The 12,442-nt window shown below is 38.7% G+C and overlaps 1 protein-coding gene across 2 annotated transcripts in view; it reads left to right on the top strand.

The window, feature by feature from the left end:
• The window catches only part of gpcpd1 (glycerophosphocholine phosphodiesterase 1), an 87,937-nt gene that overhangs the window by 50,827 nt on the left and 24,668 nt on the right, over positions 1-12,442 (top strand). For both annotated transcript variants that reach the window (XM_060917758.1, XM_060917759.1), the window contains 7 exons: positions 1,277-1,331; positions 1,422-1,514; positions 1,685-1,762; positions 1,902-1,941; positions 5,657-5,715; positions 5,816-5,881; positions 5,975-6,111. In XM_060917758.1, the coding sequence (XP_060773741.1) occupies positions 1,277-1,331; positions 1,422-1,514; positions 1,685-1,762; positions 1,902-1,941; positions 5,657-5,715; positions 5,816-5,881; positions 5,975-6,111 (528 nt within the window). The remainder of the gene's footprint in view (positions 1-1,276; positions 1,332-1,421; positions 1,515-1,684; positions 1,763-1,901; positions 1,942-5,656; positions 5,716-5,815; positions 5,882-5,974; positions 6,112-12,442) is intronic.

The following is a 12,442-nucleotide window of genomic DNA, read 5'->3' as shown; positions in this document are numbered from 1 at the left end:
GCCTAATTTTTCTCTTTAAATGATAGATTTTCTCAGTTTAAACATTTGATATGTCATCTATGTTCTATTCTGAATAAAATATGGATTTTTGAAACTTCCACATCATTGCATTCCGTTTTTACTTACAATTTGTACTTTGTCCCAACTTTTTTGGAATCAGGGTTGTAGTGTGTATAATTATAGACTGAAGTTATACACTTTTAAGATAATTTTTGTTATAATATTTGTACTAATAGCGAGGAAAAGATGTATATCTTACATTTGTATTAGATGTTCAAAAACTTGTAGCATTTTTCTTTTAAGGGCTCATTGAAAGGAAAATGTGCAGCATGGCGGCTATATTGAACAAATGTCCTACTTCGCTATCTTGGTTCAGAATATAGCAATTGAGAATTTTTTTTTTTTTTTTTTTTTTTAATCCCCCACTGGCCAAAATCAACTCCTCTCATAATTTTTGGAGGAATTTCACGAAATTTAGCACAAGCCGTTGTTCTATGTCAGGAGTACACATATTGCTATTTTGTTCAATTCGGTTGCATTTTACAAGAGTTGTGGCCCTTGATTAACAACCTTGAACTTTCACAATTTCATGAAGGTGTGCTTGCCTTCTGACATCAACTTCTTTCATAATTTGTGGAGGAATTTCACCAAACTTGGCAGAAAGCTTTGATATATGACAGTCATACACATATTGAAATTTAGTTTAATTTGGGCAAATTTTTACCAGAGTTATGCCCTTGATTTATTAACAAATTTGTACTTTGTCAGTTTCATCAAGGTGTGCTTGCTTTCTGAAATCAACTTCCCTCTCAATTTTTATCCCCCGCTGGCCGAAAGGCCCGACAGGGGATTATGTTGTGACGATGTCTGTCGCAGGAAGGGTACTCACCTTCTGAAATCAACTCCTCTTACAAATTTTGGAGGAGTTTCACGAAACTTGACAGGATTCTTTGTTATATGTCAGTAATACACATATTGCTATTTTGTTCAATTCAGTCGCATTTTACCAGAGTTATGGCCTAGTTGCCAGCGGGGGATATTGTGCTCTCAGAGCACTCTTGTTTTTTGGTCTGTCAGAGTGAACTTTTCTTCATACATTTCATTGGAAAGATGTTGCTTTGTATCTGTATTTACTAAATTTACTTCAGTTTTACTTATTGCTTAACCATTTGGATAGTTTCAAATACACCGAAATGTGGTTATAAACTATCTTTTCAGCGACTGGTTTTTGTTACTATCTTTTTATATTTCTAGTTGATATTAATCTCTGTTGCAGACATCACAAGATCAGTGAAAACACAATTGCCTCATTTCTAAGTGCTGCTAGTCATGTAAGTGAATATTACTAGAGTTGCTTCCCTTGCATATATTTATTTGATTGGTGTTTCAGTGTAAGATAAAATATCAATGTCTTATTATAGGGTGCTGCCTATGTGGAATTTGATGTCCATCTGTCCAAAGACTTGGTTCCAATTGTGTACCATGATCTTACATGCTGTATCTCCACTAAGAAGGTGACTAATTTGGACTTGTTGGAATCATAAGACCCCTAATCTAATCTCTGTTTATTGCTTTCACAAACAGAATGGCGGAATGGTAGCTGCCCTTCAACCCTAGGTTTATTGGCATGTTGTTTTGTTTTTTGTTACAAAGCCGTTGACGTTGCGCAACATGTCTTCCACAGAAAAATGACAAGAATTCTATGATGTTGTTTGAAGTTCCTGTGAAAGATCTGACATTTGACCAGCTTCAGCTTCTTAAAGTAAATATTTACTTCCAATTGGATTTCATCATCCCAAATATTCTATTCAAATATATCCTACTAAAATACAAATGTTTTTGCATATCATTTTTTCATTTTGACAACGACAACATTTGAATGCTGTTTCTGTTTCTTACAGCTTGCCCATTCTACAGCTATGAAGGTTCATGATCACAAAGGTATCTCCCATCATTAAAGCAGAGTAATTCTTCTGCTTTGAATAGGCTTGTGTGGTTATAACAATTTTACCATCCCGACATATTATACAGTGACATTTACTGATGATATTACAAGATAAATAAAAAATGTTTTGAATGAATTAATGTGACATAAAATGCATCAATATATGTTCAACTTGCTTAACATTAGAAAAGATCACATTTTATTCGGAATGCCACTGAAAATGGCACTTTTCATTTGTTAACTGTAGCAAACTTAAATTTAGCATTACTTTTGAAATAATGTAGACTCGTAGTTATTGCCCATGAACCCGATTTCCTCTGAATGGTTCTCTTCGAGGTCCCATACAATCGAAACTCTCAGGCGAGTCAGGGAGGGGATTCCCCGTCAAGGTTGCACGCAGTGCGTTAGCGTGAGCATGTAGCCTATGGGAAATGAATAGTGTGCTGGATTAGCACTAATCTGATGTTTTGGAAAATCAAAAATGTTGTCTCAGGCCCCTCTGGGGTGTTGCCAATCCATATACAAAGTATGGAGTATGTGTGCCCAGCCCTGTCGATTTGCATAGGTAGACAGACAGACAGACAGCCTTCCTTTAGTGATACGGGTCATTTCGTCCAATGCCATTTCGTCCAAAGCCTTTTTCATACGCACAAACAGTTATTTTTTATTTCAGGTACTTGTTTGTTTGAAAAAAGGAGGAATTCTCAATGGAATTTGACCAAAGCAAAACACACATTTTTGCAAAATGAAAATGAAACCGGAAATGATGGGAATCAGCGAGTGTCAACTTCGGGCATGTTCGGCTGGGACCGCTTGTGGGAAGAGATCGTTTTTATTCGACCAAATTATATAGAAAATCTGTCCTCGCACTTGCCAGATATGATATCCAGATATGAGAAAATATGCGTTTTTTTTTTCATCTTTATATAGAAGAAGCAGCAGCTTTATTGTCATACAACGAAATTCCATTTGGCAGCATCTCTCTTATAGCAGCTACGTGTCACAGTCACAAGAAAATATATTAAACATAAATAGTAAAAAAAAAAAAAAGTAAAGTGCAGATAAAATGTCTCATCTCATTATCTCTAGCCGCTTCATCCTTCTACAGGGTCGCAGGCAAGCTGGAGCCTATCCCAGCTGACTACGGGCGAAAGGCGGGGTACACCCTGGACAAGTCGCCAGGTCATCACAGGGCTGACACATAGACACAGACAACCATTCACACATTCACACCTACGGTCAATTTAGAGTCACCAGTTAACCTAACCTGCATGTCTTTGGACTGTGGGGGAAACCGGAGCACCCGGAGGAAACCCACGCGGACACGGGGAGAACATGCAAACTCCGCACAGAGGGGCCCTCGCCGGCCCCGGGGCTCGAACCCAGGACCTTCTTGCTGTGAGGCGACAGCGCTAACCACTACACCACCGTGCCGCCCCCAGATAAAATGTTTTTTATATATATATATATATATATATATATATATATATAAAAAAAAATATTTAGTCTGTATTAAAAGTGCAGTCTATATTTGAGGTGCAAGAGTTATTGTCCGTTGACTGGGAGGCAGTAGTGTGTGTGTGGGGGGGGGGGTCATGATTCCTGCAGCAGTCTTTTCACAGCCATGGGGAAGAAGCTGTTCTTCAGTCTGTTGGTGCGGGCTCTCATGACTCCGAGTCTGCCAGAGGGGAGGTTGGAAAATAGAAAGTGTCCTGGGTGGGCGGGGTCATATAGGCACGCTGATGCCTCTTGAACAACTAAGAAGATGGCGGCGCGAGGAGTCGCAGCGGCCCGAGGCTCTATCTATCTATGTGCAGGTGAGCCTCATTAACAGCATGTGCGAGAGTCCGTTCGGGTGCACTCCAGACTGCGCCCGCGCCGAGCAGACTCTCACACACGCGCTGTTTAATGAGGCTCACTTGCACATGATCAAGAGGCATCAGCGTGCCTATATACACTACCGTTCAAAAGTTTGGGGTCACCCAGGCAATTTTGCGTTTTCCATGAAAAGTCTCACTTTTATTTCCCACCATAAGTTGTAAAATGAATAGAAAATGTAGTCAAGACATTTTTCTGGCCATTTTGAGCATTTAATCGACCCCACAAATGTGATGTTCCAGAAACTCAATCTGCTCAAAGGAAGGTCAGTTTTATAGCTTCTCTAAAGAGCTCAACTGTTTTCAGCTGTGCTAACATGATTGTACAAGGGTTTTCTAATCATCCATTAGCCTTCTGAGGCAATGAGCAAACACATTGTACCATTAGAACACTGGAGTGATAGTTGCTGGAAATGGGTCTCTATACACCTATGGAGATATTGCACCAAAAACCAGACATTTGCAGCTAGAATAGTCATTTACCACATTAGCAATGTATAGAGTGGATTTCTGATTAGTTTAAAGTGATCTTCATTGAAAAGAACAGTGCTTTTCTTTCAAAAATAAGGACATTTCAAAGTGACCCCAAACTTTTGAACGGTAGTGTAAAGACTGAGAAAACGTACGTTCAGTACAAAGTATTGCACCACGTCAGTGCACATTACCGAGCCTTATTCTCCCATGTAGATTCCCTGGGTTTCCGATCCTGTTTCCTGTTCTTAGTTTCTGTTTTTGTCTTTGCCTGATTTAGCCTGTTTGTGCCTCGCCTGACCTTTTGTTAGTTTCGTGTTTACGAGATTGCCTGCCATTTTGGATTGTTTGCCTGTGTGTTTTTTGATGGTGCTTAATGCACTCCCTTAAATGAGTTATGGTTTGTTTATATCTCGCTCTTGTCGCACGTATAAAATAATTGATGGTGCTTAAGAAAAAAGCTTTGATAGTGCTTAATGCACTCCCTTAAATGAGTTATGGTTTGTTTTTATATCTCGCTCTTGTCGCACATATAAAATAATTGATAGTGCGTATGAAAAAGGCTTTGCACGAAATGTCTCAACTATTGGACGAAATGGTCATTGGACAAAGTGTCCTGATCACTCCTTTAGTAGTGTTTTAAATACACTTTTTGTTTGGTTGTTTGTGGTGTTTATATTTGAACACATTATTGTGCTCTTATTACACCTGAAATGATGGAAATTCGTGTTTTTTGGTTTTTATTTAGATTATTGGTTGTGGATGATTTTATATAGTTAATGAGGGTTTTGTTTTTTTTAAATGGAAAATCTCAACCAGGTAAAAATCCTTGCACATCGCAAAAATGTCAGAATCCTACAGTTGAAGTATATTTATATATTTGATTGTGACGCGGTGAGGGGGTTTATGGGTGAGCTGAGCGTGTAGATGTGCACATCCTTAAAATCTTTACAGCATGTTGTGCATATCTGTGGTGCTGTGTGTAAATCAGCCTTCAGGGAATGTTGATTGTTTGAGCCAGGGAAGTGTGTCATAAGTTTTATAAATGATTGCAGATTAATATTGTTAATAGTGGTCGTGCACAATATGTACTAGTGTTAATTATCACCTCCACTACTTTTCTTTCATTCTGTAGTGAAACGCAGTTTTGTGTACAAGTTCTTGTTACATGCATGTACGATAGCAGACACCTGTGCCACTGCTCTCGCATGGCACTCTCGTTTTTACAAATTTGTAAACCATGCCTGACTATACCAGCGTCGTCATATTTGTATTGAACACTGCAATACATTTACCTTCTTCTTGCCAGCTGTGTAAGAGAAATCTCCAGTAAGATGTGATTTGATTTGGGCATTTTATTAAGATTTACAGGATGAAGAGGAGTATATAGATGAACATCAGCCATTTCCTTCACTTTCTCAGGTATTCATCCAAACACGATTAGGTGGTGGTGTCCTTCTCATATACATATTGTACTGAAAACTTTTTCATATTTGAAAATGCATGCAATCTTTCACTGCAGATCTTTCAAACTGTTCCAGACCATGTAGGATTTAACATTGAGCTGAAATGGATAGCCCAGATGAAGGTTAGCATTCACGTGTGTATACGTTTGTTTAATAGTGTTAATGACTTAAAGGGTGATACAACCTGTTGTATCATTTCCTTCTTCTGGTAATAGGATGGCTCCTGGGATGGAAACTTGTCCACTTACTTCAACATGAACCAGTACCTGGATGTCATCCTCAACTGTGTGCTTCAAAATGGCGGAAAAAGAAGGATCGTCTTCTCTTGTTTTGACCCTGATGTGTGTGCAATGTAAGAACTATTATTATAGCTTTGTTTTAAACATCCTTTTGGTGCTGCTTTATATTCTGGAATATAAACTTTGTGGGGTTTTTTGAGTTTTAGGTTTCTGAAAGTACAGTTAGGTTCATAAATATTTGGACAGAGACAACATTTTTCTAATTTTGGTTCTGTACATTACCACAATGAATTTTGAACAAAACAATTCAGATGCAGTTGAAGTTCAGACTTTCAGCTTTAATTCAGTGGGTTGAACAAAATGATTGCATAAAAATGTGAGGAACTAAAGCATTTTTTAAACACAATCCCTTCATTTCAGGGGCTCAAAAGTAATTGGACAAATTAAATAATTGTAAATAAAATGTTCATTTCTAATACTTGGTTGAAAACCCTTTGTTGGCAATGACTGCCTGAAGTCTTGAACTCATGGACATCACCAGACGCTGTTTCCTCCTTTTTAATGCTCTGCCAGGCCTTTACTGCAGCGGTTTTCAGTTGCTGTTTGTTTGTGGGCCTTTCTGTCTGAAGTTTAGTCTTTAACAAGTGAAATGCATGCTCAATCGGGTTGAGATCAGGTGACTGACTTGGCCGTTCAAGAATATTCCACTTCTTTGCTTTAATAAACTCCTGGGTTGCTTTGGCTTTATGTTTTGGGTCATTGTCCAAATGAAACGCTGACCAATCAGTTTGGCTGGATTTGAGCACACAGTATGTCTCTGAATACCTCAGAATTCATCCGGCTGCTTCTGTCCTGTGTCACATCAATAAACACTAGTGACCCAGTGCCACTGGCAGCCATGCATGCCCAAGCCATCACACTGCCTCTGCCGTGTTTTACAGATGATGTGGTATGCTTTGGATCATGAGCTGTACCACGCCTTCGCCATACTTTTTTCTTTCCATCATTCTAGTAGAGGTTGATCTTGGTTTCATCTGTCCAAAGAATGTTCTTCCAGAACTGTGCTGGCTTTTTTTTAGATGTTTTTTAGCAAAGTCCAATCTAGCCTTTTTATTCTTGAGGCTTATGAGTGGCTTGCACCGTGCAGTGAACCCTCTGTATTTACTTTCATGCAGTCTTCTCTTTATGGTAGATTTGGATATTGATACGCCTTCCTCCTGGAGAGTATTGTTCACTTGGTTGGCTGTTGTGAAGGGGTTTCTCTTCACCATAGAAATTATTCTGCAATCATCCACCACTGTTGTCTTCTGTGGGCGTCCAGGTCTTTTTGCATTGATGAGTTCACCAGTGCTTTCTTTCTTCCTCAGGATGTACCAAACTGTAGATTTTGCCACTCCTAATATTGTAGCCATTTCTCGGATGGGTTTTTTCTGTTTTCGCAGCTTAAGGATGGCTTGTTTCACCTGCATGGAGAGCTCCTTTGACCGCATGTTTTCTTCACAGCAAAATCTTCCAAATGCAAGCATCACACCTCAAATCAACTCCAGGCCTTTTATCTGCTTAATTGAGAATGACATAATGAAGGAATTGCCCACACCTGCCCATGAAATAGCCTTTGAGTCAATTGTCCAATTACTTTTGGTCCCTTTAAAAACAGGGTGGCACATGTTAAGGAGCTGAAACTCCTAAACCCTTCGTCCAAGTTTAATGTGGATACCCTCAAATGAAAGCTGAAAGTCTGGACTTTATGTCCATGTCCATAATATAACTCATCTCATTATCTGTAGCTGCTTTATCCTGTTCTACAGGGTCGTAGGCAAGCTGGAGCCTATCCCAGCTGACTACGGGCGAAAGGCGGGGTACACCCTGGACAAGTCGCTAGGTCATCACAGGGCTGACACATAGACACAGACAACCATTCACACTCACATTCACACCTACGGTCAATTTAGAGTCATGTCTTTGGACTGTGGGGGAAACCGGAGCACCCGGAGGAAACCCACGCGGACACGGGGAGAACATGCAAACTCCACACAGAAAGGCCCTCGCCAGCCACGGGGCTCGAACCCGGACCTTCTTGCTGTGAGGCGACAGCGCTAACCACTACACCACCGTGCCGCCCCCCATTATATAACTATAACTTGAATATGTTTCAGTAAACAGGTAAAAAAAAACAAAATTTGTGTCAGTGTCCAAATATATATGGACCTAACTGTACTAAAAGGGCTTGTTTATTGTCGATCAGGTTGTCCATTAGAGCAGTGTTTTCTCAATCACTGGGCCATCTAGTGGGCCGCGAATTTTTTTCAAATTTGAGGCCAAATACTAAATAGTCCAGGATGTCGTCGTGTCCCAAATCCGGTAGCTGGTTTGCTGTATCTTTTTGAAGTGGAATAAATACATTTGTGGGTAAATTAAGAACAAGAAGCTTTTTTGTCCTATACATACACAGAGAGAGAGAGAGCAGCAGGCTGAATAAATAAATACATTTGTTGATATGGATCTGTGATGCCTGCTGGAAAAGAAGAGCAGGGAGGATTGAGAATCGAGCGGCTGTGGTTTGTTTACACCCGATACTAAAACGTGTAGCGTCCTAGCAACCTTCTCAGAGATGCGTACAAAAAGCCCAGAAACTCCTATTTACCCGGGCAAAAACAATACAGGATTTATCTTGCAGTGTCCTGATCCTCAGATCTTTAACCCAGACACATATAAAAAGTTGTACGCCTCCATGCTCTTCCAGGTTTTCATCTGTGTCCCCATGTAGAACGATGTCTGCAGCACCAGGTAGTTTGAGATGTTGGGGAACTCGATGGAAGGATAATTTTCCAACTCATAATGAAGTAATAACTTTATTTAAACATGATAAGTTGATCAACAGAGCTGGTGGGGTCGTGTATGTACAGATACAAATAAATACAAAAGACTAAAAATATACACAATCTTTAAAAAAAAAACTTAAATCTGTTGATTCTCTGTTAATTATCTCCACATTAAGTTAATTAATAGTATGCATAACTTTTGTATTTAGTTACGGCTAGAATAGGATCAAAATTTATTCTCCAAAATAATGTCAGATTTAGCTAGTAAATTTTTCTTTCCTAGGAAAAATCCTTCTTTGTTAGCATGTAAGGATCTATCTTATTGAGTGGTTTCTATATCCACTTCTTGGTTTTAATAAATTGCTTGTTTGCTGTACACAAACATGGCAATAGGATCTTGTGTTAATCAACCAGACTCCACTTTTGGATCATTAATCCCTTTTGACTGAGAATGACCCGCATGCATGATTTTCAGAGGTGGACAAAGTACCCAACTTCATTACTTAAGTCAAAGTACAGATCCACAGAAAGTCATTTGACGAACCAGACTGCATAGCTACGTTTGTTAAATGGTCAAATGTTACTCCGATACAAGTGAAAGTTGTCCAGTCAAATTTTTACTTAAGTTGAAGTACTGAAGTACTTGCTTTTAAAAATACTTAAGTATTAAAAGTACATTTTCTGTCAACGCATCATTGTATTATTGCCACAACGCTTACGAAACCTAATGTCGTTACCAAAGACAGAAATGTGAATTCACAAAATGAACGCATGCTGTGCCATCATGGTGGTTTAACTTGAAGCTAGCTAGTCAGTGAAGCTCCACCTGACATGCTAGCAAGCGCTTTTCAAACTCGAAATCATATTGGGTAACACTACTAGAAAAGAAAAATTTCTACATTGTTTATTTGGCAAGATTATGCTAAAACATATTTCTGAAAGGACTTCAGATGAGTTAACGTTATTCATGTTAGCGTAACTGTTTTTACCTGCTAACTAACAGTGTCCAAGTTAACTAGCTATGTGTTAATGTTAGCTGTGGACAAGGCTATGGCAACTTGGTGGGCAAATCCACAGAAAGTCATTTGACGAACCGGACTGCATAGCTACGTTTGCAAAGTTATCACTAGCTCTAAAAGCACAGACAACTTCGTTGCAAGCTTTCTCTTGGAATAAAACATTTATATCCCTCAATATGCTTCCGCAGGTTGGACGGTGAGTTTTTGTAGGCCGTGATGTGGTTCGTTTTAGGCAAACAAAACAAACATTTAAAACAAAACAAATCTTTAATCCTTTCAGAAAACTGAAACATGGGTTCTAGGTAAAGCCACGGGTGCGTGCATGCTCCAGAAGAACCGCCTCCTTCCATTCTGCCATCAACTGATTGTGTTCAAATAACACTGCTGAGAAATCACTGAACTTGATTTTATCCAGCCTGTGGATGTCATGTGACCCTAGTGATTACTGATAGGCTGTCTCAGTGTCACCTGTGAAAAAAACGTTTTTAAAAAATTAAATTAAATTTAAAATCCGCTTTCAAAGCTGCTTCATAGTAACAAGTAATGAGGACCTTGATAGAAATGTAGTGGAGTGAAAAGTATGATATTTGTCTTTAAAATGTAGTGAAGTTAAAGTCATAAGTTTCCCCAAAAAATAATGCTCAAGTAAAGTACAGATACTCAAAAAGTGTACTTAAAACAGATACGCAGAGCCTTTATTTTTAAATACATTTCTGAGTGGATAGTATCTCCATCCTTGACTCTTGTATGCTGTATAAATGGGAATAAAAATATATATTTTTTTGAGAGTTAAAATCGACTGCAAAGTTGGCGTTCGAGCTGCCCCGCTGAGCCAGCCAGCCCTGAGTGCGTGACGTCACAGCGGTAACCGGTTTTAAGGCCGAGGCCTTTGACAGCTATAGACCAAAGTCATATAAATAAAAATTTATGGTGAAAGTAAGAAATATCGTTACCGACTTGCTCAACTAAGACTGATTTGACTTCATTGATTGTGGGTTGACTCTCATTAAAACAGGATAGGTGTTAGAATTTATGCAACATACATGTACATGCACGCATTTTCACTGACAGGGTTCTTGCAGGATTCAGTAAGTTAAATTTTAGACCTTTTTTAGACTTTTTAAGACCATTATGAAAAATTTTTTAGACCAACACGAAGCATTACAACCTGCCCTTCCCCAAAAAGACAATCGAGTTCAATTCTCAAAACAAAGTCATTTGTATTGGTAAACTGACTATCAGGGATACAAACTGATTGTGTGCTTATTTATGTCATATGGCAACATTAGTATAACATTACTACATTATGTCACATAGCAACAAAAGTACAAGACAATAGAGTGATAAAGGGCATTTGTGCAGTAAATGCAGTCTGTAGGGGTTTGGTTTTTTCCCCTAACTGCAACAGAACTCATTTAAACTTTTGGTTCGTGGTGTTCTGGTAATAAAACAGCGTTATTATATAATGCACTGTTGTCATATGATGACTTTCTTGATTGCTCATGTGAACCCCATGCTGCAAACCACAGCATCGCAGACCTCCACTTGCTGTAGCAACCATTTCAACCATATTAACAGTAAAAATGCATACACATCTTTTAAAACTAATAGTTAAAACATACGTAGTAGCCCCGTAGCACACTTGCTTCCAGTTAAACAGCAAACTCACGCAAGGCGGCAGCGATTTACCAATGAAATCAAGTCATACCTTGCGAGAGGTATACAAGGGAGACAGCAGGTTTTTAAGCAGTAGCGGAGCAAACAGGGGCCATTTGAGACAGAGGTGTAAAATCATTGCAAAATATGGATGCAAAATTAATAAATACTAAATATTAAAGCCAGGAAAGACACACCATTGGGGACAGAATAATATATTAAAAAAAAAAAGCACTGTTAGAAAGCTGAATACGCTGACTGGACTCATGCGCTCCATGTTGTCATGGTAACGTTGACGACATGTAATGTGCACGCTAAGATTGTCTACAGCAAGGGTGCCCAAATTCTTCTCTACAATGGGCCAAAAATTAATTCTGTGGGTGGGCCGCGGGCCAAAAAAACGAATGTCCACATTATGTTACCTTACATTTTATTGAAACGTGTCATTTTTATATAGGCTAAGATCATTAAACTCAAATATAAATGTTTAAAGCAATTAAACACATATTTTGTATATTTATAGTAGGCCTACCTTTATTAATTTCAGAAGATGACAGAACATCCACATGGCTTATTTTAAGAGGTAGAAACATATTTGAAAGGAAAGCAACATTTCAGACTATATTACAAAAAGTGCTTTGGTAGCTTGAACAAGTTGAAAACAGTTGGATAAGGTCCAGGACAACCAAATATACAATTCTATTTAAAAATTAACTAAAATGTGAATTGAGCAATAACACATGCCCTTGTAACACTGTGCCTTTTAAGCCATTTGAAACCAGCTGGATTGCCCAACTTATGAAACCAGAGAGAATTTACTTTAGACGGAATGTGAAATTAGATTGAGTATTAGGTATGGAATTGGACAATGTGAACTGAGCAATATAGAACACAACACAACATTTCCCTCGTGTTGTACCTGAAAGTGTCTCAAGGCCAGCCAGCTC

Source organism: Neoarius graeffei, chromosome 3, assembly GCF_027579695.1.
Source record: "Neoarius graeffei isolate fNeoGra1 chromosome 3, fNeoGra1.pri, whole genome shotgun sequence".
NCBI lineage: Eukaryota > Metazoa > Chordata > Actinopteri > Siluriformes > Ariidae > Neoarius > Neoarius graeffei.
Note: the sequence above shows the minus strand (reverse complement) of the source record. Positions and strands in the feature narration are given on the sequence as shown.